This window comes from Panthera tigris, chromosome B4, assembly GCF_018350195.1.
Source record: "Panthera tigris isolate Pti1 chromosome B4, P.tigris_Pti1_mat1.1, whole genome shotgun sequence".
Classification (NCBI taxonomy): Eukaryota; Metazoa; Chordata; class Mammalia; order Carnivora; family Felidae; genus Panthera; species Panthera tigris.
Genome location: NC_056666.1, coordinates 79775366 through 79799725, shown reverse-complemented (window position 1 = coordinate 79799725; position 24360 = coordinate 79775366). Strand labels below are relative to the sequence as shown.

The 24360-nt window shown below is 56.3% G+C and overlaps 1 protein-coding gene across 6 annotated transcripts; it reads left to right on the top strand.

Annotated features, from left to right (window-relative positions):
• Nucleotides 1-1966: 1966 nt before the first annotated feature.
• ZNF385A (zinc finger protein 385A) lies at nt 1967-23225 on the top strand. 6 transcript variants are annotated; one of them, XM_042992447.1, is made up of 8 exons: nt 1967-2309; nt 8962-9098; nt 16868-16978; nt 18591-18753; nt 20637-20879; nt 21224-21393; nt 21616-21711; nt 21859-23225. In XM_042992447.1, the coding sequence occupies exons 1-8, from the start codon at nt 2300-2302 to the stop codon at nt 22087-22089; spliced, it is 1161 nt and encodes a 386-aa protein (XP_042848381.1). In that variant the 5' UTR covers nt 1967-2299; the 3' UTR covers nt 22090-23225. The 6 variants fall into 6 exon arrangements, with proteins under 6 accessions (XP_042848381.1, XP_042848380.1, XP_042848383.1 ...); XM_042992446.1 differs by having other exon boundaries at nt 1973-2309; nt 20631-20879; XM_042992449.1 differs by having other exon boundaries at nt 1975-2309; nt 8966-9098; nt 20631-20879.
• The last annotated feature ends 1135 nt before the right edge of the window (nt 23226-24360 follow it).

Below are 24360 nucleotides of genomic sequence, written 5' to 3'. Positions count from 1 at the left end.
TGTAATCTAGCACCAGGCTTTCTGCCCCTGAACTGTAATTCTCAGGCTCTGGTCTGTTTCCCTTCCAAAGCTCCCAGCCCTTCCAGAGAATGTCTGCCCCTCATCCTGAGACTTGAGTGATCCAGAGGGACATGAGGGTAGGGGGCTAGGAGGCCTGAGCCCTATCCTTATCTGTTTGTGTGCCGATGGAAAGGAGGCCCTGGGAAGGGAACAGCAGCTGGGGGTACAGGGAGGGGGAGGGGACTCAGGAGAGGCAGCTGGCAGGCGGGAAGCTGATCTGGGGGTCTCAAGTTTCTTGACATCAATTAGAGCAACCAGCCTGGGCTCATTAGTAGCCCGGGGTGCAGGGCTCATCAATAATGAATTCACCCCGCACACTGCCCCCACCCCCAGCTGCCTGCAAGGTCACCCCGCCCTCCAGCCAGCTGCCTCACCTTGGTAAGCTAAGCAACCCCTCTTCTGAGAGGTCTCTTCTGTGACCTCCTTAACTCAGAGTCCCTGGAGACAGCGTGGGATGGTGGACAAATCAGAGGGCAAAGGGGTCTGTATCACCAATCAACCACACCTGATGCTGACTCTGTTTTTTTCTGAGTTCACCAAGGAGGAGAAAATGGGAAGAGAAAAGGAAAGGTGTGAGGGGTGGGGTGGGGGGAGGCTAGATAACAGGACCTGGGGAGAAGCAGGCTTTGTGACACTAGAGTTGAACAACATGGTGGCAGGTTGGAGCTGGAGTAACAAGACCTCCTCTGATTGGCTCAGAGACCCTACATTCTCCCCCAAGGCCACAGTTGGGCAGCAAGGCCACAGTCCCCTGACATCTCTGGGCCTCTGGATCAGAACAAGACCAAGGCATTGGAATCCCCAGCATTCTCTTGCCCTTGAGCTGGAACATCTTTCTGTCAAACCAGATCAGTGGGGTAAAGGCAAGAGACTGCTGAAGCTCAGAATCAGGAATTTGAAGTTCTCGTACCTTAATTAGCCATCTAGTCCCAACTCCCCTGCTGAACCCAGGAATGCCAGTCCCCAGTCCCCTTCCCTGACTGTTCCAAGACTCCAGTCTCAACACCCTTCTACCAACCTCTTCCTCCCTGCCTCCATCCTCCTTATATCCCAAGCGTTCTACTTCCCAGTTACACCTCCTTTCCCTCTGGCGCGGGGGCTGGCCTGAAGCTGGCCGTGTGGCATTCTGGGAAGTCCTCCTGCCGCCCTCCCTCTAGGGGCAGGTACAGACAGGTCCAGGCTGTGGCAGCTGCATCTTCTCCAGACACTTCACAGACTCCCAGACTCCAGCCTCATGCTGGGGTCCCAGTTGCCCACCTCTAATCAAGTCCCCTGATGGTCCTTAAAATACATCCAGTGTCCTGTACTCCCCCCCCCCCCGACACTCCCCAGCCCATACATTCGTCCCTATTCTCCATCCTCCCCTCCACCTCACCACACACACTAGTCCTCTACAATCCACACTCACCTTGGTGAATGCCTTGGGTTCAGACCCTGATGCCTGATGGGTGCTCCCATCCCCACCCCAATTCAGGTCCTCTCTACAGGGTTGAGCCTCAATTCTGGATCCTCTATCATCTTCTGATTGCCCTAATAAATCATCTCAGTGGCAAGCTTCTTTTTCCACCTCTTTGCATTGATTGCAACTCTCTTCATGCAGACCTTCCCTGAGGACCTAGGCATTTGAACCCCAGCCAGAGATCAACCTGGGACCCATCTTCAGCCCCACATTTCATCCCTGAAACCCAGCCCCCAGGCATCCTGCTCCAAAGTCAAAGAAACAAAGGACCTTAACATTCTCTGCACTCCCCCCACTCCGACCCTGCCCAGCCTGTCACTCCGGAGAGGACCCAGGTGTCACACCCATCCCAGGCTCCATCCCTCCCCAGAGGACTGAGGCATCCCCCACCCTATATCAGCCTACGACCAGACTTCCTGCCCTCAGACTCAGCCCTTCCCGGGAACCCAGGCATCTTAGTTCCCAGCTTCCTCCATCACCTCACACCGTCTTGTAGATGTCTTGTTCCCCCGGCCCTGGTTGCAGTGACACGGTAAATCCAGGAGGCCCAGGGGCAGCCAGTAGGAGAGGAAGGGGCGAGGAACCGTCAAGACGCCCCCTCATGGAGCCCAGGGTGCCCGGGTTCCCCCTCCTCCCGTCTTCACCTGCTGCGGGCTCCGCCCCCGCTCCGCCTGGGCCGGCCTCTGCTCCTCCCCCGACTCCTCCCCCTGTACCCCCAGCCCGGCCAGAACGGCCCCCGGGACAGAGCGACGCGGAACCCCGGGCGCCTGGGTCCCCAGCATGATCCTCGGTGAGTGGGCTCTGCGGCTCTGGGCTCCGGGCTCCTGGGTCCCTCTCAGTAGGTCACCCCCCCAACCTCCCGGCACCGCGGTGACTGCGGCCGCCCGTCAGCGACCGGTTCCCCCTCCCCCTTCATCTGGCTCCACATCTGGGGGTCCCCTCTTCCCCTCTTCCCCACGCTGCCGTCTCTCCGGGTAATTTAGGGAGTGGTGAAGGAGAGAGCAGAGCCGAGTGAGACCCCCGCCCCATAATGAGGATATTGCGTATTCATGAGGCTCATGAATATTATATGACGGTCTACGAGAGGCTGGGGGAGAGGGCTGGTCCTGGCCTAGTGGAGTTGAGGGAAAGGTTCTGACCCGTCCCCGCACACACTCTCCCTCCCCCACCCTTAGCTCAGACACTCCGACATCCTTCTGGGCCCAGGATAAGAGGGAAAGGAGGAAGTGGGGGGCGGGCGGGGAGAAGATGGTGGGTGTAGCTTCGAGGTGTGTGTGGTGGGAGGTGGGAACCTGAGGGCTGGAGATAAGGGGGCTGGGTAGAAGCAGGGGTGGGAAACTGTCCTTCCCGGGGCCCCTGCGGCTCGGATCCTGTCTCCGCAGCCATCCTGCCCCAACACGCCGGGACCTGCCCCGCTCTCTCCTTGCTCTGGCTGCCTGGGCCCTTCCTTCCCAGCTTCCTTCTTCTTCTTTCTTCCCCCACCCCCACCCCTGCCTTGGGCCAGGGGCGCCAGGAAACAAGGGGCAATGGAGAGAGTAAGGATGGGGGAGGGGAGCCCCCGCGGGACTCTGACAACCCTTCAGCCACAGCCACCCCATCCTCATGACCTACATCGCGAGGGAGCCCCTGGGTGGGGGAGGAGAGGGACTAGCTGTGCGTCTGGACTCCTCCTCAGCTCCAGGGGCTCCAGGCCCCTGCCTCCACAATACTAGGCCGGCCTGCTGTGTCCTCTGACCTCTGACCTCTGCCCTGGTTGGGCCGGTTCCTGGGCCCTGTTTATGGTGGGAGATGCCCCCCCACAACCGGGCCCAGACACCTGTGGTCTCCCTGCCTCCCAATGGAGGGCTTGCCCGGGCTCTGCTGGGTCCCTCTGCAGTTTGCTCTTTGGCTTCCCTTCTTTGGTCTGATCCCTGTTGACTTCCCACTAGTGGTCTTTCTCCCCTTCTGCCCTCCTTCCTCCCTCTCTTTCTCTCCTCCTCCTGTACCTCCTCACTCCTTCACCATGTTATGTCTGCCTGCTCCACCTAACACTCCACTATACCTCTTCAGTGAATGAGGGAACAGAGGCGTGAATGACTGGTGCCTGCCTCCTTCCCATGAGTATCTCCAGCAAAGAAGAGACTCCCCACCCAACTATGAAGACTATCCCCAGCCTAAAGTGACCCTCACCATCACATCTGGGACTCAGGTCCCCAAAGCACAGGCCCCACATTCTTCCAACGTGTGCAATCCCTGCATGTTGGCCCCACCCTGGACGCAGGCTCCACCCTGGGCACGGGCCCCAGAGGGAGCATCGTGCTTTTCCAGAATAAACCAGTGTGAGCCACACTTCCCCTGGTCAGTGGGCTCTAAAGACGACCTCCGAGACCTGCTCAAGCCTGACCAAGACCCCACCACAGGAAAAATGCCTGGGTCTGCCAACTGGACCCCCACCACATCTGCCTGATGTGGGACAGGACACTGTAGTTAACTCCCTCCTTGTGCCCACCTACAGAGGGGCGGGAAGCCTGCTGGCCCACACGCGCACGTTAGCCCTCTGTGAGGAAAGGAGAGAGGGAGGAAACTGCCAGCCAGGGCTCAGGCCTTGCCCACCCCCCTCCCCCCACCCCCCGCCCAGGGCCATGCCCTGTAGGCTTTCAGCTTCCAAATACTGAGGCCCATTGAGTCCATGTACGTGGTGACCCTGACCAGCAGGTGGGGCCCGGCCTACCTGCTTAAGATCTACACTGTGGGCCCAGGTTTAAGCAGATGGTGGTTCTGGGCTCCGTTCCTTGTTCTGGGCCTTTCTTACTGTCCTCTCCAACTGGGTCCCATAGGGAGAGGGGGCATTGAAGAAGGCCCTGTCCTGTCAGGTTGGGAAGATTTCCCAGGGATCTTCCCTCTCTTCCCTTCCTGGCCACCTCCTCCCTTTAGGCCCCGCCCCCGCCTACATCCACCCTGGGGTTATCAAGGATGATGTTTTAAGTAGTTGTTCATAATCATCCCCTTGTTCCTTTAATCTTTGACTTCAAAGCCTTTCCAGCCCTCAACCTGCCTCCTGTCCAGATGAGGGAAATCAAGGCAGAAAGGAACAGAAACATGGGATTTGGTCAAGAACCCAGGACGCAGGAGTTCAAGGCTCTCCCCTCATTCCCCAGTTTCAGGCACTGCTGGGGAGGAAGAGGCCAAAAGGCCTGAAGAGAAAAAGAGATAGATTAGAGATGAGATCCCGGTCCAGTCTCCAATCCAGTTCCTCCCTTGGCTCCAGAGTCTAATTCCCCCATCTTAACCCAGTGCTGATCCAGGCTTTTCACCACCTGGGGTTAAGGCCCTAATACAACTTGCAACCCTAACGCCAACCATATATCTCATCTCACTCTCAGCCTGGCCCAACCTCCAAGACCAGCACTAACCCACAGCCCTACCCTAACACCTCTCCTGGCTCCTGTTCTTACCAGACAGGACCCCTCCCTGAGCTAGCTCAAGGCAGACACTCCCATTCTTTACTACAAGGGCTCGAGGCCCCAGACCTGACCTAAGACAGCCAAGGGGCTGAGACTCTGACCTGGCCAAAATTTCTGGGAAAGGGAGGAAGAAAAAGACCAGACTTCAGTGGGATGGAAGGAGTTGGATGTGGCTTGGTTGTGGCTCGGTGTGAGCGGGATCAAAGGGCCTAGGGCTAGGTAGGACCTAGAAAGAGCCAGATGGACATCCATCCAAGGGTCTGAGAGTTCATCCCCTCTAAAGTGCATTGGGAACTGTCTTTAATAAAGCATTTGGCAATTCCCCCACAGAGCTGGGTGGGGCTCTATCTGCTGGAGGTAATTACTCTAATGAGCTTCCCTCTGGAGTGGCCTGCCCCAGCCAGGCCCCAACTCCTCCCTGCCCTGCCTGACTTGTGTGCCATGCAAGAACACGTGCATGCATGTGTACACACACACGCACGCACGCCAGTTCGATCTCCTACCCCCTCCAAACCTGCCCGAAGACCTCACCTAGTCGGATGTCAGAAGCCCTGGATTTCCTGCTTCCCCAGACCTTACTATGTACCTGCCTTTCCCTCCAATACCCCATCCCTAGTCTACCTACAAAAGTGTAGTGCTTGAAAACCCTGTCTCTGGAGCCAGACAGACAGGTTCACATCCCTCACTAGCTGTGTGACCTTGGTCAAGTAATTCCCCCTCTCAAAGCTGATTGTCCTCATTGATAAGATGAGGACTCGTTCATTTAACAAACATTTATTTAGCTCCCTTTGTGGCATGCCAGCAATTTACATAGATTCAATCCTCTCCACAACTCCTTGAGGCAGTACTATTGTTCTCATTTGCCAAATGAGCTAGTTCCCCAGCTTCCGAGCAGTGGAGACAACCTCAAGGAGACGGTGTAGGTCCAGTGACTGACACGTAAAGAGCCTTCAAAAAGTGGCAACTATTATGGAGCGCCCGGGTGGCTCAGTCGGGTAAGCGTCCGACTTTGGCTCAGGTCATAATCTCGCGGTTCGTGGGCTCTGTGCTGACAGCTCAGAGCCTGGAACCTGCTTCGAATTCTGTGTCTCCCTCTCTCTCTGCCCCTCCCCCGCTCACGCTCTGTCTCTCTCTGTCTCTCAAAAATAAACGTTAAAAAAACAAGTGGCAACTATTAGTATTCTCAGAAAAAGGGAGAGGGGACTGAGGCTTGGGCTTACCTGAAACGAGAGAGCTCTGCTTCTGCCCACTCGGCCCGTGAGCTGCCATTCTGCCCCTCTCCTCGTCTCATAGCTCAGTAGACCCAAAAATGGGGAGACACACGAATGTCCAGTTACCCACCTCGCTTCCTTGCCTCACTCCATCCTCCCTCCCCCTTCCCCCCCACCCCTTTCCCTCCTGGGTTCTTGTCCTGGAGGAGAGGAGTTGCTGGCCATAGGGCACTGAATCACTGCTGTTTGTTTTCCTCCAACCCCAGGAAGATGCAGGGACCTTCCTCTCCTTGAACAAGATGGAAGTCTGTGCTGGGACCTCCATCCCTTCTGAGTGACACTAGAGTCCTCGGGGGTTATGTAGCAGTGAAAGAATTTGCAGCAGATTTTGATTTAGCTCCCAGCTCTGATACTTACAGGCTATGTGACATGAGCCAAAGTTTTTAACTCCTCTGAGCCTCAGTTTCCTCGCACGTCAAGTGGGAAAAATGGTATCAGCTACCCCCATAGAATCATAGCTGCCTCAGAGATTAAATGTGATAATACTCAGAACTCATTACCTGGCACATAGCGGCTCCACAATACGTATTTTCTTCTATTCCCTTTTCCAGAACTCATCTGTCTCTTCTGAGATGGGGGCTTGAGGGATGGGGCTTAAGAGAATTTAGAGCTGGGAAAAGGGTCAAGGAGCTGGGCTGCTCTGGGGCGGGGCAAGTGCCAGCCCCAAACCAGCTGCTAGGGGTGGGTGCTGGGTGCCGGGGACTCTGGGAGCGCTCAGGTTTCTCTCACCATTCCTGATGCTGCCCGGGGCTCGTTAAGGCTGCCCTGGTCTGGTGTGCCAGGCTTGGGGTGGAGGGGGGGGTGTTGTGCATGGGGGGAGGAGTCCTGAGGGGACAGACCAGGAAGGGGAGGTGGTCAAACTGCCCCTCAAACCATCTGTCCCTCTCTTCTCTCTCCCTTTCTTGCTCTCTGCTCTCTGTCGGTCTTTCCACCCTGGGGTCTAGCTCTGTGTCCAGCTTTTCTGCAGTCTCTTTTTTTTCTCTCTCATTTCACTGTCTTCCATCTCTCCATTGTTCACTATTCTTTTCTCTGTCAGTATCTCTGTCCCTTTTCTCAATCACTTACTCCGGCTTCTGTCATTTTTTCCCCATTCTCTCTCACTCACTTTTGTCTGTCTCTTCTCTCTCTCTCTCTCTCTCTCTCTCTGCTCTCCCCCTACCCCATCTTAACTCTGAGATGGCAGAGGAGGGAATGGACACAGGGTGTACAGACCTCCAGCTGCCCAAGAGCCAAAGCCAAGCATCCTGCCCTTTCCTTCAAACCCTTAGCCCTCTAGAGCCCAAGCTCCCAGCAGCCTTGACCTCAGGGACCCTGGCCACCCACCCTGGCAGAAGAGCCAGACCCCTCCAGACCTTTCTGGACCAGCTCCCTGCCCCCAGCTGTGCCTGAGCCCTCCCCACCCCCTCCCTCTCGCCTCCGATTCCCTAATCCCTGCTCCCCCGCCCTCCCCTCTGCCCCACTTTTCCAGGACTCTGATTGGCTGATTCTACTGACTGGACTTGGGGGGGAGGGGGCTGGCAAGGGAGGGGGCTGGGGGCAGAACCAAGGGAAGGGGACGCTGTCAGGCCCAGGCCCCTGGGGGGCCGGGGCCAGGCCACTGCCTGGGGGCAGCAGGCACCAGAAACTGAAGGTATGCAAAGGGGCAGTCTCTGTGGAGGGAGCAGGGAAGGATCCTGGGGTACCCTCTGCCCCAGTAAGGTCAAGGGAGGACGGGGCCAAACTTGCAGCCTCCTGGCTTTGCCTTTGTTCCTGGGAACCCCTGTTGCTGGCAGGGGGTTGTTAGAGCAGGGAAGGGCAGCCAGGATTCCCTGACTGGTGGACAGCGAGGTCACAGAAGGGAGCTGGGCTAGCGGAAGCCCAGAGGGGTCCTCAGGGCCTTTGGCCTCCTCCCACTGGAGCCTGGCAAGGTTCCTCCCATGGCTCTGAGGGGAGGAGAAAAAGTTTCAGGGGAGGGTGGGTAGTGGAGTGGCTGGCCTGGACTTTCATTTCCCCTTGGGGTCAGACCCAGGCATTCCCCTTCCAGAGGCCCGGGTGGCGGTTCCTCCTGCGGTGCTGGAGCTGAACACTCTCAGGGAGACAAGGGGGTTTGGGGGGAGACAGGAAGGTTGGGAGAAGGGGCTCTGAGAATGGGCCCAGGCAGTCCACCTCCCAGGGCAAACGCCACTCACTTATCACCTACCCCCAGAGATGTCAACAATTAACTAAGAACAGCCAGGACAGATCACAGCTCTTTGGGCAGCCCGAGAGACTCAGCGGCCCTCCTCCAAATCGAGACCTCAACATTCCCCTCTGGGCAGTGGGAGGAATCACCCACCTGACCCTGTCCCCCCTGGGGTGAGACCTCGCCTTTGGGATTCCTTGGGGAAAAACAAAACCAGAAGAAGGGAGTGGCCAGAGCCGTGGGGCTCCCTGAGTCCTGCTGATCCAGCAGAGAAGGTCTGTCCTCTTCCTGGGTTTGTAAAATGCCTAAAGGTCTTGGGGGAGGGAGGCTGGAGAAGGGGGAAGTGAAAAACACCCAGAAGGGAAGGGCTGGTGTGCACTCTCCCCTGGGCCCACAGGGCACCGTGCTCCATTGCTCCGGAGCTAGCAAGCAGGGGAAGTGTGTGTGCGCATGGGGGTCACACTTCTGAGTGTGGGGGCCCCAGCCGGGGAGTGGGACAGACAGGTTTGGGTGGGGCTCCCAAGCTTCAATCTTCCTGCCCCACGTAATGTTTTCTCTGCCCTTCAGGCAGCCTGAGCCGGGCAGGGCCCCTCCCTCTGCTTCGGCAGCCCCCCATCATGCAGCCCCCACTGGACCTCAAGCAGATCCTGCCCTTCCCACTGGAGCCAGCCCCCACCCTGGGCCTCTTCGGCAACTACAACACTGTGAGTAGCAGCCTGCCTGCCCACCCTACCCTCCTGAAACCCCAGCTCCTTCCTTCACTCTGACTCACCCCTCCCTGATTCTCCTATCTACTTCCTTATCTTTCCTTAGGACCCCATCTCCCCGGACTTCTAGTCTCTAGTCAGTTACAAGCGTTGTTGGCTATCTGGTATACTATTAGCAGCAATAACAATAATAGCTCCCATTTGCTGAGCCAGACCCTGTGCTACATGTTTTATATGAATCATCTCACTGAGTCCACCATCTAGAGAAGCAGTGAGACCCAGATGGGTGATAGTGATTACAGGGAGGTGGGAGGGGTGACGGGTGCCGAATCCAGAAGGAAGGGATAAGCAGGGTCACAAGCCTGCCTGTTTGTAAATTCTAGCTCTCTGGAACCCACAGTTGGGTGGGGAGGATCAGTGGGGTAGGGCTTAGAGGCCTGGAAAAGTTGTCTGGATTTAATACAGTATGAAATAGGGAGCCATTATCCATTGTTAAGCAGCAAAATGACTTTGTCAGAGCAGTGTTTGAGGAAGGTGATTGGGACAGCTGGATGAAAGGGAGCAGAGGTTGGAGGAGGCTGTCCCACCAAGGTGGGCCTGAAGGGCAGCCTGGAAGGCCACACCGGGCCAGTGGTAGTGGCAGTGTGAGTATATAGGAAGGGGGAAGGGCAAGGGGTTTGTTTCCAAGGAAATATTCCTAGGCCATGGTGACCAACTGATATTTGGGGATAGGGGAGAAGAGAGAGGATGAGTCAAGACTGACTCCAAGATTCAAACGTCTGTGGCTAGGAGGGAGAAGTCACCTCGACAGAGGCAGGGGTTTATTTTATTTTATTTATTTATTTTTTAAATTTTTTTTTTTAACGTTTATTTATTTTTGAGACAGAGAGAGACAAAGCATGAACGGGGGAGGGTCAGAGAGAGGGAGACACAGAATCTGAAACAGGCTCCAGGCTCTGAGCTGTCAGCACAGAGCCCGACGCCGGGCTCGAACTCACGGACCGCGAGATCATGACCCGAGCTGAAGTCGGCCGCTTAACCGACTGAGCCACCCAGGCGCCCCAACAGAGGACGGGGTTTAGAGGAAGAAGCTGGTCTGGGGTGAAGCTGTGAAGCTCACTTTAGGACATGGTGAGTTGGTGAACCAGTGGGACATTGAGCCAAAAACGTCCAGCAGACAGTTGGAATTTGGGTCCTAGAAAGTGGGCTAGAGCTAAAGGTTCAGGGGAAGTCAGCTTTAGTCCACGCAAATAACCCACCATCAAACCATATTCAGCTGCAAAACGTCTACTGAGTATCAACCATGCAGCAGGCACTGCCATAGATGTTTCTATACCTGATCTCATTTCTCTTCACCTCAACCCAACAAAGTAGACGTTGTTATTCCTGTTTCGCTCGGGAGGGATTAGTAATTTATCTACGTTGACATAGTATGTGCTAAGGTATGATTTGAACCCGTAGCAACTGATTCCAAATGGAGTTCTCTTTATACCACAGCTGCTTCCTCCAAACTCCTCCCAAAGAATCCAAACCAACATCTGCACTACATTCTGAAGTTTACAAAGTACCCTTCATATCTTAGTCTTTATAGCAACCCTATAGGGTAGCTATTGTTTAATCCATTTTACAGATGAGAAAATGGAATACTGACTATAATAAGCAAGGCACTGTTTTAGATAAAATAGAGACGTGAAGGTAAACACAATACGGTTCAATTTTAAGAGTTTGTGGGTTTTTGTTTTTGTTTTTTTTAATGTTTACTTTTGAGAGAGAGAGAGAGAGCACAAGCAGAGGAGGGGCAGAGACAGAGGGGAATAGAGGATCCCAAGTGGGCTCCGTGCTCACAGCTGGAGAGCCCGATGCAGGGCTCAAATTTATGAACCCGCGAGATCATGAGCTGAGCTGAAACCAAGAATCCGATGCTTAACCGACTGAGCCCCCCGGGCACTGCTGATACGGTCCAGTCTGGAAGGAGCTTCTATTCAGGGGAGAAATACAGAAATGTATGCAGCAATCTAGAACGCAAAACAGAGGCAGAGTTATAAATATTGTGACAGAGAAACCAATGATGGTTCAAGTGAACAAAAAAATTTTTTGAGCACCTACTATGTGCTGGGCACTGTACCAGGTGTCAGGGACACAGGACTCAGCCTGTGCCCCTGGGGAGCTCATGTTTAGTAGGAAAGATAACAAGTTAACAGTTACCCTGTAGGGTGAAAAGAGCTGCGTCAGAGGCATTTAGCTTGTATGGGAGTCCAAAGGGGTGTCAGGAAAGACTTGCTGAATGAGGTGGTGCCTAAGGGACCAACCAGAGCTGAGCAGGAAAAGGAGAACAGAGGAAAAAGGGATTCAACCCGGAGCAGGTGACATAGGATTTGGGCTTTGAAGAATTATTCGTAGGATTTTAAAAGGGGCCTTAGAGGACATTCCAGACTGAAGCAAATAGCATGAATAAGAGCTAGAAAAGAGCACTTGAGGGGGTCCAATTGATTCAGTTCGACTGGAGCAGAAGGTGCTGGGAATACTTCCCCCATCTACACACCTCATTGACGCTTGCCCTTAGGTCTCTCATCATTTCCCCCATTTTGTAGATGAGGAAACACAGACCTAGAGAGGTTAAGTGACTTGCCCAAGGTCACAAAGCCATGCAATTCGCATGGGTAGTTCAGGGTTTCTCACTCCCCCAGGGTTCATGGCTCGACTGCCTCTGGTGAGGACTAGCTATTTAAAGCCATGAGCCCTGATAAGCCCAGAGAGTGCGGCAGGGTGTTGAGCAGCACCAGCTCTGGCATCTGACTGGCAGGATTTGAATTGACATTCCGAGAGCACTGGCTGTGTGACCTTAGGCAAATGGCTTCACTACTCTAAACCCGAATTTTACCAGATAGTAATAGTACCGACTCACAAGGCTGTTGCGAGAATCGTATTACATAATCAGAATAGCTAGCACAAAGTGGATGTCTGGTGTTGGCGGCTATGATTATTATTATGTCATCGCTATTATTTTTATTTAAGAGAGGACCAGAGACAGAAAGGCCAAGACTCAGCTTTTTGGAATAAGCAGAATTAGGTAGTAGGAATAGGAGGAGGCTCCAGCAAAGGATGTGGGGGAGCCACTGGAGGGGGGTAGGGACGCAGCCTGGTGCCTGTAGAGTTGGAGAAGCCAAGGGAGAGAGTGTGGCGGGCTGCATCAATAGTGTCAAATTCTGCAGGGGAGTGAGGACTGCAGAAAAGCTGCAGACAGACCTTTGGCAGTACTGTGCAGCAGTTAAGTACATGGCTTTGGAGTCAGGCTGCCCAGGTTTAAATTCAAATCCCAGTTCAGCCACTTACTAGCTTATGACCTTGGGCAAATTATTTAACCTCTCTAAACCTCAGTTCCCTCGTCTATAAAATGAAGATAATAATAGTACTTATTCTGAATAGTGGTTGTGAAGATTAAATTAGATAATCCATGCAAAGAGCTCAGTACAGAGTCTGGCACATTCCAAGGGCTCAGTCAACATTAGGTGGTGGTGGTGGTGGTGGTGGTGGTGGTGGTATTATTCATGGCTAATGGATTCTGGACTAATACAATACCTCCAGATCTCTCTCCTACTGGGGCAGTTCCTACCCCTTAGACCCTTCCCTGTATTATGCTTTCCTCTGCCCTTGGACGTCTCTCATTGTCTCCCAAAGACAGCCTCTCTCTACACTCAGTCCGCTGCTTCACTCATCTCTCTGTCGGGAGAGACGGAATGGGAGAGGGTGAGAACCAGAGATGATAGAGCGGGAATCCTAAGACCTATTTGGAGAGGATGAGGAGGTGTCTGGGGGAGGGAGCGGCTCTGCCCTCCTGACCCTGAGCCCCCAGTGCTGCTCCTACTTGACCGCCAGAGGGCAGCAAGTGCATGAAACATAAGCTCTTTGGGAACCTAGCTGTCCAGCAGGTGGCGGGCGAGGGGAGGAGATAGGAAGAAGAGGTTAGGGACGTTGTCCCCAGTATGAGGTCGCTTCTGCTCTGGGCGCCTCCCAGCTCCACCTTTCAGAGGAATCACTGAGAGAGCAGTGCCTGACACCTAGGTACCTGGGCTCGATTTCCCATCCCTAGTAAGGGAAGTGACATGTAAAAAGGGCACAGGGGCCGTGTGCAGAGGGAACACTGGTCTGGGGGCTCGGAAAAGGGGTTGTCAACAAGGGAGCGAGGGCCAGGGTGGAAGGGATGGAAGAAAGGAGAAATGTCCGAGCTAGAGAAATAGAGCCGTCCATTAGGATTGGTGGGGACAAGGGACCCAGCAAGGATCCTCAGTGGAGGAAGCCGAGGTCACCTGGTCAATGCCCGATCGTCGGACCGAGCAGCCCCTCACCAGGACAAGGTCTACCACCCTGGAACGAGTATCCGGATACGGACACCCTCTCCTCTCCTCTTTTCACCCTAGCCCCCCTTCCTCCTGCTCAGGCTCCCTAGCCCCGCCCCCGTCCGCGGCCCGCCCTCGGCCCCGCCTCCGGGGCGGGCTCCGGTCCCGGCCGGCACCGCCTCCCCTTCTCGGGCCGGCCCGGCCGCACAGCCCCGAGCCACCCGGGCAACGAGCGCCGCGTCCCCGGCCTGCCCGGCCCGGCCAGGCTCGGGTGCCCCGCCCGGGTCCGCCACCCCGGGCCATGGAGTCGCGGCCCCCGGGGTCCCGCAGGGTAAGCCACCCGGCCCCTCCTCTCTCCCTGGCTCCCGCCGCTGCCGCAGCGCCCCCCCACCCTATCCCCGCCCGCCCCTGGCGGGCGGGCTACCTCTCCTTTCGCCCGGTCCTCGGGTTATTTGGCCCATCCCCCATAACTGGCGCGGTCCCTGCCAATCTCTGGATCCCAGCTGGCACCCCCAGACTACTGCCACCATACTGGATACCCCCACCTCTGCTTCTCAGATCCTTGGAGTCCCCCAAATCTTCAGACTTCCCATCAGGTCTTACATGTACCCTCAAATTACCACGCCGCCAAATCCTTCTTATCCCATCCCGGCATCTTTCCTTTTCCCAGCATCCCTCCCCCACCAGCTTCCACCTGCTCTTTAGACACCCCCTAGCTCACTCTCTTTCCTATTTCAATCCTTCCTGTCCCTCTGGTCTTCCCATCCCCGAGATTGCACCCTCCTTCTCTTTTCACCTTTATTTGGGGGTGGGGGGGAGGATGGGGAAGTGGGGTGGTCAAACATGGGGCAGCGGTTTCCATCAGATAAAGGGCAATGGAAGGAAATATAATCATGGCCCCCTCTCCTGTTCCTGATCTGGTTTCCTCCCTTCCCTCCCCCTTGCCCTTCCTGATTCATTTTGCCCCAGCTTTAGGGAGCGATTCCCCTTCATGTCTGCTGTTGGAGGGCAGGTGGGAGAGGAATGTTTTGTGGCCCTTTCCAGGCAGTGTCTAGGCCAAAATCCCAGGGTAGGGGCTCTGGAGTGGGATGGGCTGTGGGAGATGTTGGCCTCCACCCCTCCCCAGAGAGCCCTCATCTAGGTCACCAGGGCCTCTTGACCTTGGCCTGGAGCGGCACTTCAGTGGCTCACGTTCCACCTGCACAGGGATTGGGCCCAGGAGCCCTCACCTTCAGCCTGGTGTCTCCTCAGTTCCTGGAGGAGAGGGTGGGAAGGACCCATGGTGCACTGGGTTGATACCCTCTTTCTCACCACTCCCCAACCCCTGGTTGGTGTTTATGGACTTAAACCTGAGGAGGGGTGTATGCAAGAGAAAAGGCTTTCACTCTGGAAGAGGGACCCAGGTGGGGCAGGGACCATTCTCCTGGGATGTATGTAGGCATGGTCAGCCCACAGGTCATCCTCAGGGCACTGTGGGAAGCAGGCTGGGGTGATGGGTGGGGCAGAGACAGAACCCTGGCCTCCGCTGTCCCCTCTCCATCCCACTCCTCTCTCCCTAGTGCTGTCATCGACTTAGGTTTCCTGGCCTAGATTGGGTTTCTGTTTGGGCTGAATTCCATTCCCCACCCAGCATATGAGGAAGTCCAGGGGCTGAGGAGAACCCTGGGGCAGGGGGAGGTGGGTGTCTCTGCATAGGGAGTACTGACACCTGGAGACTGGGAGCCGAGAGCAGGCATCTGTCTCCCCTTTCTGATTAAAGCCTGTCTCCAACTTGGTCTGTCTTTATTTCTGCCAAACACATCATACATTCACACAGATAAACACACAGCTGAAGATTGCACAACCTGACCATTCATGGCATCGGCAAAGCCCCCGACACAGAAATGTTGATACATAAATGATGTGCACACAGCACATGACACTCCTTCACACTCCACCCATGCACAGATTGATCACAGCCTGCCCAGACACCCGCAGTCACACCCCTTCTTCCCCTGTTTGGCTTTTCTTTGAATAGGACCTGGGCTTCCAGGAGGTGAAAAGTGAGCTACTGAAAGGGGCTGCTTCCAGCCAAGGGCAGGCCAAGAGATGGACACTTGTCAGCCAGACGAGTCATCTGAACTTGGTCATGGCTCCCGCCTCTACGTCTACCAAATGAGGCAGCCCATGTCACAGGGGTGCTAAAGCCCCCTTCCAACCAGCCAGTGAGACTACTGGGGAGAGCCAGGATTTGTGGACTTTCCAGATTCCAGCCACCTTCTTCTCCCTGCTTCACATGCCTGTCTCTCACCAGTGTCTTACTGGGAACCATGAAGACCTGAGCACAGGGGAGGGCCGCAGCTGAGGAGCTAAGGACCCCTCAGGTCCCAGAAACTATTTTTCACTTGATCCTTCCACCGGGAAGACCAGGCTTCAGTTCTAATTTCGTTCTGTTTTTATGAGAGGTCCCAGCCATCACCCAATCCTGTTCAGCCTCGGGTGCATTCCAGTCTCGCCTCTCCCTGGCTGCCTAGGGGGCCAGAAGGGAGGAGGACTGTGCAGGGAGGCAGTTTTCATGCCTCTAGGCCCCTGGCTTCATCCCTTGATAGCTGAAGGCCTCAGAAACTCCCATCCTCTCCCTTCCTCATGTGAACTCTTGGCAGGAGACTGCAAAGACATCTGCTGACCCAGGGTGGGGGCAAGACTGTTCCTAATCACGCCCAGCCCCACAGCTCTGCCCCAGAAGCCCTGTGATCAAGGGAGGAAGAGTTCAGAAGATCTCTCCACTGCCTCAGGCCAGCCCAGCTTCTTAGGTCCTGCCCCCCCCCCCAACCCCCATTATTCACTACAGCCATGTACTCTCTCCTGAGTTCTTTTACTCCCTTAAGACCTGCTGCCTTAAAGAGATCTAGGGAGTATGTTAGGGCAACCTGGGGCCCAGAGATGGGAAGCTGGGAATGTCTGTCTCCTGGGACCAGAAGCTTGGCTTGGTAGACATCTTGCCCTGGAGTGGGTCCAAAGAGTTCAGAGGCTTCAGCTGAAGGCCATAGGATCTAGGGTGCTTTGGGACTTCCCATCAGTGGGCCTTTGGTGGGTTGGCCGAGCTGTACATCAAAAAGACCGAGTTGGATCTTCATGGTATGATGAACTGAGACAGCAGCCCAAGTTCAAGTACCAGTTTTGCTATTAACTGGTCGTGTGACCTTGGGCCAACCACTTCTATTCTGTCAGATGGGGGCACTGGGCCAGTTGGTCTCTCAAGGCCCTTCTAGTAGGGTGAGGATTGGGCTTGGAGGGGATCAGGGGACTGAGGCTCAGAACCCTCAGGCAAACTGAGGGATAGGGACGAGGCTCTGAGCCCTTTGGTTCAACCCAGCTGCAACCAATGTGGGGGATGATGGACATAAGCTTGTGCTGGGGTTCCTGGCTCACCCCAGCCTGCCTCCGCAGATGGACCCTGTGCAGAAGGCTGTGCTCTCCCACACTTTTGGGGGACCCTTGCTCAAGACCAAGCGGCCCATCATTTCCTGTAATGTCTGTCAGATCCGCTTCAATTCGCAGGTAAGAAGCCTTGCTGCTCGAAATGGGTGGGGCAGCAGTAGCCTGGAGATCTCGGGAGAGCAGAGGACAGAGGAGCTCGGGCGGGGGGCAGAGATAAAGGGGATATCGGGAAGAGCAGGGAATGGGGACACTGTAGGAGGGGCAGGGGCGGATGGAAGGCACTTGAGAGGGATAAGCGGTGGCTGTAATTTCAACGTGAAGTCGGCCAGTCCTCTCAGGTTGACCCTTCCCTCCCTTGGGGACTGAGGCATCCCTGGCTCAGAATTTCCTAGAACACAGGTGGCCATCATGTCTGGGTGCAAGAGTGGCCTCTGGCCCACTGGTCCTTGGGCACTGGGCTGAGTTAGGTCATTGACTCCCGTGCAGAGCCTGTGCCCTCCGGGGCCTCTGCTAAACTCCTCCCCTGGTCCACCCACTTCACTCTAACCTGGCTTCCTCCTCTGTCTGTCCTTTCCCGTGGGGGACTTTCCATGGAGAGAAGCCACCCAAAACGCAGAACCTAGGTGTCCAGCCTCCCAGCTGTCCTGTCCTCCTTGTGAGGCTCCCTCGGGACTTCTGTGTGGGTCTAGAGGAGACTTTGTGGGGTGCAGGTTCTGAGAGCTTTTGGAGAAAAACAGCAGAGCCTCATTCTGCTGAGTAGGGGGAAATAAAGCACGTTCTGTTTCTCTACCCAGTCCACACACGCGCGCGTGCACACACCCACCATGCTGCCAGGCTCTGCACACCACTGCCTCACCCCTGGGGTATCAATTTTCTTTCCCTACCTATCCATACTTTTTATTTCTACTCTATCCTTGTCTGGGTGACCTTGTGGCTCCAGAACTGTATGTCCTAGGCAGGAGGTGCACGTGGGGGTGGGGGTGGAACCAGGACCAACCCAGCTTTAGGCCTCTCGGTTACCTCAACCCCAGGCATCCCCTCTCCCAACCCTGGCTCCACTCCCTGGTGGAGGGTGGAGGACTAGAGGGGCAGGGGGCCAATAGTAGGCAGCCCTCCACTTCCCTCCCCCACCAAGTGGCTCTGTTTTGACAGCTGTCTCTGCTGCTGTCTCTATCTCCAGAGCTGGGCTTGGGGCCAGGGTCCTCCAGGGTGTCCACAGAGGCTTCAGGAAAAATGAGAACCAGGGGGAGTAGTCAGGGTAGGGCCCAGGCCTCAGGGCTCTTGGGACTCTTCGCCCGAGTGTAGAAGCAGTCCAGACTGGATCCAGAGGCCGGGAGACACGACACACGCATAGAAGGCCAGGGGGCCAAGAGACTGCTAGCTGGCTGGATTGCTGGTCCCCTCCCATTTAGAATTCTATTATAGGTTGGGGTAACCCTCCCTCACCCAGAACTAGGTGAGAAGCCTGAGTCATCAGCCAGGCCCTGGGTGTGGTGGTAGGGTGGAGTCTGGGCTAGGTGAGGATCCAGGTTCCCAGCGACTCAAGGTTGAGAAGCTAGTCTGAACCCCAGGAAAAACCAGGGCTCCTCGGCATGGCTTTACATCCCACTGGTATAGTAAGAGATTCACTGCAGCCTCCTGAGACCACCCCGAGGACCTGAAGGAACTCTGTGGGGAGCATGGTCGGATGAAAGGTGATCTCAGATTCCCTTTTTTTCTTTCATCCCTAAAGAGCCAGGCTGAGGCACACTACAAGGGTAATCGCCACGCCCGAAGAGTCAAAGGCATCGAGGCTGCCAAGACCCGAGGCAGGGAGCCTGGCGTCCGGGAACCTGGAGACCCAGCTCCCCCAGGCAGCACCCCCCCAAATGGGGATGGCGTAGCCCCCCGTCCAGGTGTGTCTGAATACCCCGACATTGTTCAACTGCTCTCGTCTCTGTTCTTTGCCCGCTTCCCAGAATTCTCTGCTTTCATCTCTCTCTTCCTCAACCCCCACCCCCCACCCCTACCCAAGGTGAGTCCTGGAGCCAAACACAGTGATACAAAATTTCCATCCTGTCACCCGTACTCCCGCCCCAGCTCCTCTCAACAGAGTCCCCACTGTCTGTCCTCCCCACCACCCAGTGACTCAGAGAGGGGCTAGGGTGAGGCCACCTGGCAAACTTCCTCAAGAAAAAGGGAACCATCAAATCTAGGGAGAGGCCTCTTCATCTTGGGGAGAGGGACAGGGAGGGAATCAGGATATCTGAGGGCCTGCCCACTGGGCTTCCCCTTGGGGAGACTGAGAGCTCAGGACACTCAAGCAACACCCCGGATGATCTTGGTTGATCTTTTGACCTCTCTGGCCCAGTCTGCATCCTGGGAGTGAGACCTTAAGATCTTGGAGATCTTTCCCAGGTTTACAAAAAGCAACTCTGAGACTTTCTCCCTCATGGCTGGTGGCCATCTTCAGTCCTACTCCCAGCCAAGAAATTGGAAGGAAGGAATATCAAGACAGGAGGCTATGAGCCCCCCTCATGCTGGGATTGCCACATCAGATATCAGTCATGATCAACTCCAGAAAGACTGAACATCCCCATTTCCTCCTTATCCTTGCCTGTCCTTTCTGCCCCACCCCAAATAGAATGAGAACCAGGCATCCACATCAGCAGCTTGGGAACCAGGATCCCACTGTCAACGCGCGCGCACACACACACACACACACACACACACATCCCTCAGGGATGCACAGATAGGACAGGCAGGTGAGCTGAGTTCTAATTGTGCTCTGGCTGCTCTTAGCCTGGTCACCTTTTTTTAACTTGGCAACATCTCTGCAAAACGGGGATGACGCTGATAGTGGTGGTGGTAGATAACATTTCATGTTCTGGGTGCTTTATGCATATTACCTCATTTAGTTAGTTCCGACAGGATATCTCTAAGGAGATAATGATACCTGCCCTACTTTTGTAAACGACAAAGCCCTGTCCAGTTTGAGACGTGGGTGTGCTATCTGGATCGGAATGGAGGTCAAGGATGTCAAACGAGTAAGAGAAATAAAGGGAAAGATCACAGGATGGACAAGCAAAGGGACACGTGCAGGGGTCAGGAGGTCCCTTTCTGCCAGTGCCCCACCCCCACTGCCTGCGGTCTCACAACCCGGAAACTGGATCGGCTGCTGGAGCAAGAATGGGAGTGCTAGAGTTTCCCCTGTACAGAGGCCAGAACCCAGCGCTGAGGCCTGGGGCCTGTGCATCTTTAATCAAGCCATGAATTATAGAGCAGCCTGCATCCCTGTTCCCTCTCCAGTTCTGCTGTTTCTGTTTCCCTTTTGCCGTGTCTGCGACTGTCTCTCTCGACTTCTCCTCACGCTGCCTCTGCCCCTTCCTAGAGCTCTCTGGCATGCCTCCCTGGGGACTGGGCAGGACTCTGGGAAGGGGCTGGCCAGGCAGGAAGCCCAGGCTGGCTGGCAGGCCACTGAGGGGTGAATCCTTGTTCCATGCCTCTCCCCAGGGCTAGGCTGGCTGCCAGCTTCAACCTGAAGGGGAAGCCACTGCGGCTGGACCCCTCAACCATTCCCAGCTTCTCGAGAATGGGCCAGGCGCTGGAGACTCACACCCAGCCTGCAGCAGCTAGACCACATCTGGCTCGGGCCCAGGGCATGAGAGCATGCATGTTGTCACAGGGTGGGGACTCCTGGGCCCTTGCCCTCCAGGAAATGGGGGTGGGTTTCCTCCACATAAAGAATCTCCTCCAAAAACCATCTGAGGTGACCCCTATGTTTCTCCCCCAGCGACAGTCTCCATGGAGAATGGACTGGGTCCAGCCCCAGGATCCCCAGAGAAACAGCCTGGCTCCCCATCCCCTCCCAGCATTCCGGAGACTGGTCAGGGTACAACCAAGGGCGAAGGGGGCACTCCAGCCCCAGCTTCCCTGCCTGGAGGCAGCAAGGAAGAGGAGGAAAAGGCCAAGCGGCTGCTCTACTGTGCCCTGTGCAAGGTGGCAGTGAACTCCCTGTCCCAGCTTGAGGCTCATAACAAAGGTAAGGACTCTCCCACCCCGACCCTTATTCCCCTATCCTCAGCCCACTCCTCCTCCCCACCTCTAACGCCCCTGGCTTCCAACATCCGGGCCCCTCCAAGACTTACCAGCCTATCTCCCTCCCTAATCATCTCCCACTTACTTCTTCAGTTCCCCCTCTGCTTAACTCTTCGACCTGTGACTCTCCCCTGACCTACCTTGTGTTTGGGGGTGTCCCAAGGGGATTGGAAAACCCCCACACTTGATGCTTCCCCCTATTTTAATTGGGAAGGTGGGTATTTGCTGCCGAGGAGGCCTGGAGAAGTTTTCCTCCACCCCTTACCTTCTGCCCTCTGCGGGCCCCAGGTACTAAGCACAAGACAATTCTGGAGGCCAGAAGTGGGCTGGGCCCCATCAAAGCTTACCCTCGTCTGGGGCCCCCCACTCCTGGGGAACCAGAGGCCCCTGCCCAGGACCGAACCTTCCACTGTGAGATCTGCAATGTCAAGGTCAACTCGGAGGTCCAACTGAAACAGGTGGGTCCAAGGCCTTTCCTGGGAATTCTAGGGAGCTCTACTCACAAACAGGGAGCTTGGGTGAGGGCGCTTCTCTCAGGTCCTTTCCTTGGGACCACAGAAGGGGCGGGGCCAGGTGTTTTGGGTGTGCCTACCGGCTCGTCGGTTACTCCTTTCCGGGTGGCTCACAGCCCCTTACCCACTGCCCCTCCCTACCCACCCACCCCCACCCCCACCCCGCAGCACATTTCCAGCCGGCGGCACCGAGACGGCGTGGCCGGGAAGCCCAACCCGCTGCTGAGCCGTCACAAGAAACCTAGAGGCGCGGGGGAGCTGGCGGTGAGGCCTGGGCGCTGGAGAATTCGGCAATTGGGGGACCGGAGCTGGGAGGAGAAGGGGACGCGGGCCGGCACGGGGAGGGGTGGGGTTTGCGGGCCGCAGAATGACTCCTCGGTCTCCCTTTCCCCGCCCCTCTCCCCGCTGCAGGGCACTCTGACTTTCTCCAAGGAGCTGCCCAAGTCCCTGGCGGGAGGCCTGCTACCCAGCCCCCTAGCGGTGGCTGCGGTGATGGCAGCGGCAGCAGGCTCCCCGCTGTCCCTGCGCCCGGCCCCAGCCGCACCTCTTCTCCAGGGACCGCCGATCACCCACCCCCTGCTCCACCCGGCACCCGGGCCCATCCGAACTGCGCACGGACCCATCCTCTTCTCCCCCTACTGACCTGAACCCCGAACCCCCTCCCATTCAACACCTCCCCCCCCACCTCCAGCCGGGACCCAGGCCTCCGGGCTCCAAGCCTGCCCCTACTCCCGGCACTCCCTGAATGATCTCTCTCTCTCCTTCCCCCCCACCCCGAGGTACGGGGTTCCAGGAAAGGGGAGGGGTAGCGGGGGAGGGGGGCTTCAGAAGGGGGGGAACACCCCAGATCTCAGGGAACCCCGCCCCCTGCCCTTCCCTCTCCCCTAGAAAAGGGGGGGCCGTCTCACCCCCGAGCCCCCTTGGAGACACCCCCCCTCCCAAAAGCCATGTCCATTCAGCCCTTCCCCCCCAAACCTAGCACAAAACGGGGTTCACAAGCCATGGTCGGAGTCCGGGGGGCAGAAATGGATTTTTCTTGGCAATAAGCGGACTCTGGGACTCCGGCCCCTGCCCCCAAACTGAAGCGCTTCCGTGAACACCCCCATCCTCCGCAGGGGGAGGGGAGCAGGCGGGATCCTGGGTCCCTCAGAAGCACTTTGGTTTTACCGCCTGCAACCTCACTGTGCCCGCCCCGCACCATGCCCCAGCCCCAGGTCTAGCTGGGCCCATCATAGGGGGCAGCACTTGGGGGCATCTCTGGCACTTGGGTGGGACCAAGTAGATGCCCCTACAGACCCTTCCCTCACCTTCTTCCTCCCCAGTCTGGATTCCATTCTTTTCACCAGCACCCATCGCCCAAGGGGTACCGAGGGGGGCAAGGGGTGTCCAGTCCGAGCCCACCCCCGCCTCGCCTTCCGCAAAACTGTGAGCAAAAAGCAATAGAAGCCTCGCCCCCGCCCCTCCCCTTTCCGCAGGATTCGCTGAGTCTGTAGCCTTCCCCGTCCCAGCTCCTAGACCTCATGGCTGTCCCTCCCACCAGACACCTCCACTGCACAACTCGGGCGGGGGCGTGACCTCCCTCCCCCCACCCCACCCCCTCTGTGGTTTCCGTATCGTCAGCCCTTCTAGCAGCCGACACGGGAGAGGGACGGGCCCCCACTGGCCTTCCCGTCCCCATCAACTCTTTCTGCTTGACAATGTAGCAACCCCGGCCCCCCACCCACGTCTTCCCTTTTCCTTCTCCCCGACAATAAAGTCTGGATTCGTTGCCCTCCGTCCCCCAGACTCAGACTCTCAATCTTTGCCCGCCGATATGGGAGCTATTCAACCGGAGATCTGTCTGCATGGTGAAGGGTAAGGGTACACGGGAAAGGGGGCCTGAAGGAGGGGTCCGGAAAGACGGGGGTGGGAGAAGGCAAGATCCAAAGCCTGTGCAAGGCGAGCAGAGGCTCCCAATATCACTCATCCCCACTCCCGCCCAGATCTAATGTAAACTTGGGCCCTGGGGAATCATTTCCAGTCCAGGTCTCAAGACTGTAGCCGGACTGTAGCCGCGGCAGTTGAGAATTCTCCACGACTCCACCACCAGGCGGCGCCAACGACATGGAAACGGAGTCTCCCCTAGGCTAAGACGCTCCTGTGGCACATGTGTCTCGAGATTCTGGAAAACAAGTCTAGATCCAGCCTCAGACAAAGGAAAGAATCCGGGCTTTTGTGCCTCTGATGGGAAACCCACGCCAGGAACACGCAAGGCATGGGAAGATGCTGGGACAGGGACTAGGCATCTGAGCTCTAGGCACTGCTGGGCCCCATATAGTGACCTTGAGTTAGTCCTTCCCCTCTCTGGACCTCAGTTTCCCCATATGCAAAATGAACAGCTTTGGGTCTCTTAAAAGTTCATTGAGACTTCATGTTCCAAGACTAAAGAACTGAGGCTATGCCATTTACAGATATGCAGGTATGCTAGGACACCTTCTCCTCTGGGTCCCCTACAGGTCTGTGGGACAGAGACGTACACTCTGTTCAGCAGCTTGGCACATGATGTGGGGGGAGATGTTCTTTATTATCTCCAGAATTCAGCTCAGTCACACTTCCAAGAACAGTACTGACTCTGTGACCCCTTCCCTCTAGCCCTGCTGGGTGGCAAGAAAGAAAGAAAGGCCAGACCAGAGCCCAGCATCTTCCCAAGGGTCCCCCTGAATTGCATCTCCTTTGCTCACTTCCCCCCTCCACCCACTTCCAGTTTTTCAGAGGAAAGGGGGAGGGAAGGTGAAATAAAGATTGTTAAAGAGGAAGGAAAGGGAGGGGCTCCGTCAGTTAAGTGTCCCGCTTGTAGCTCAGGTCTCGATTTCTCCTTTCCTTGGAGCTGGCTTGGGATACTCTCTCTCTCTCTCTCTCTGCCCTTCCCCCACA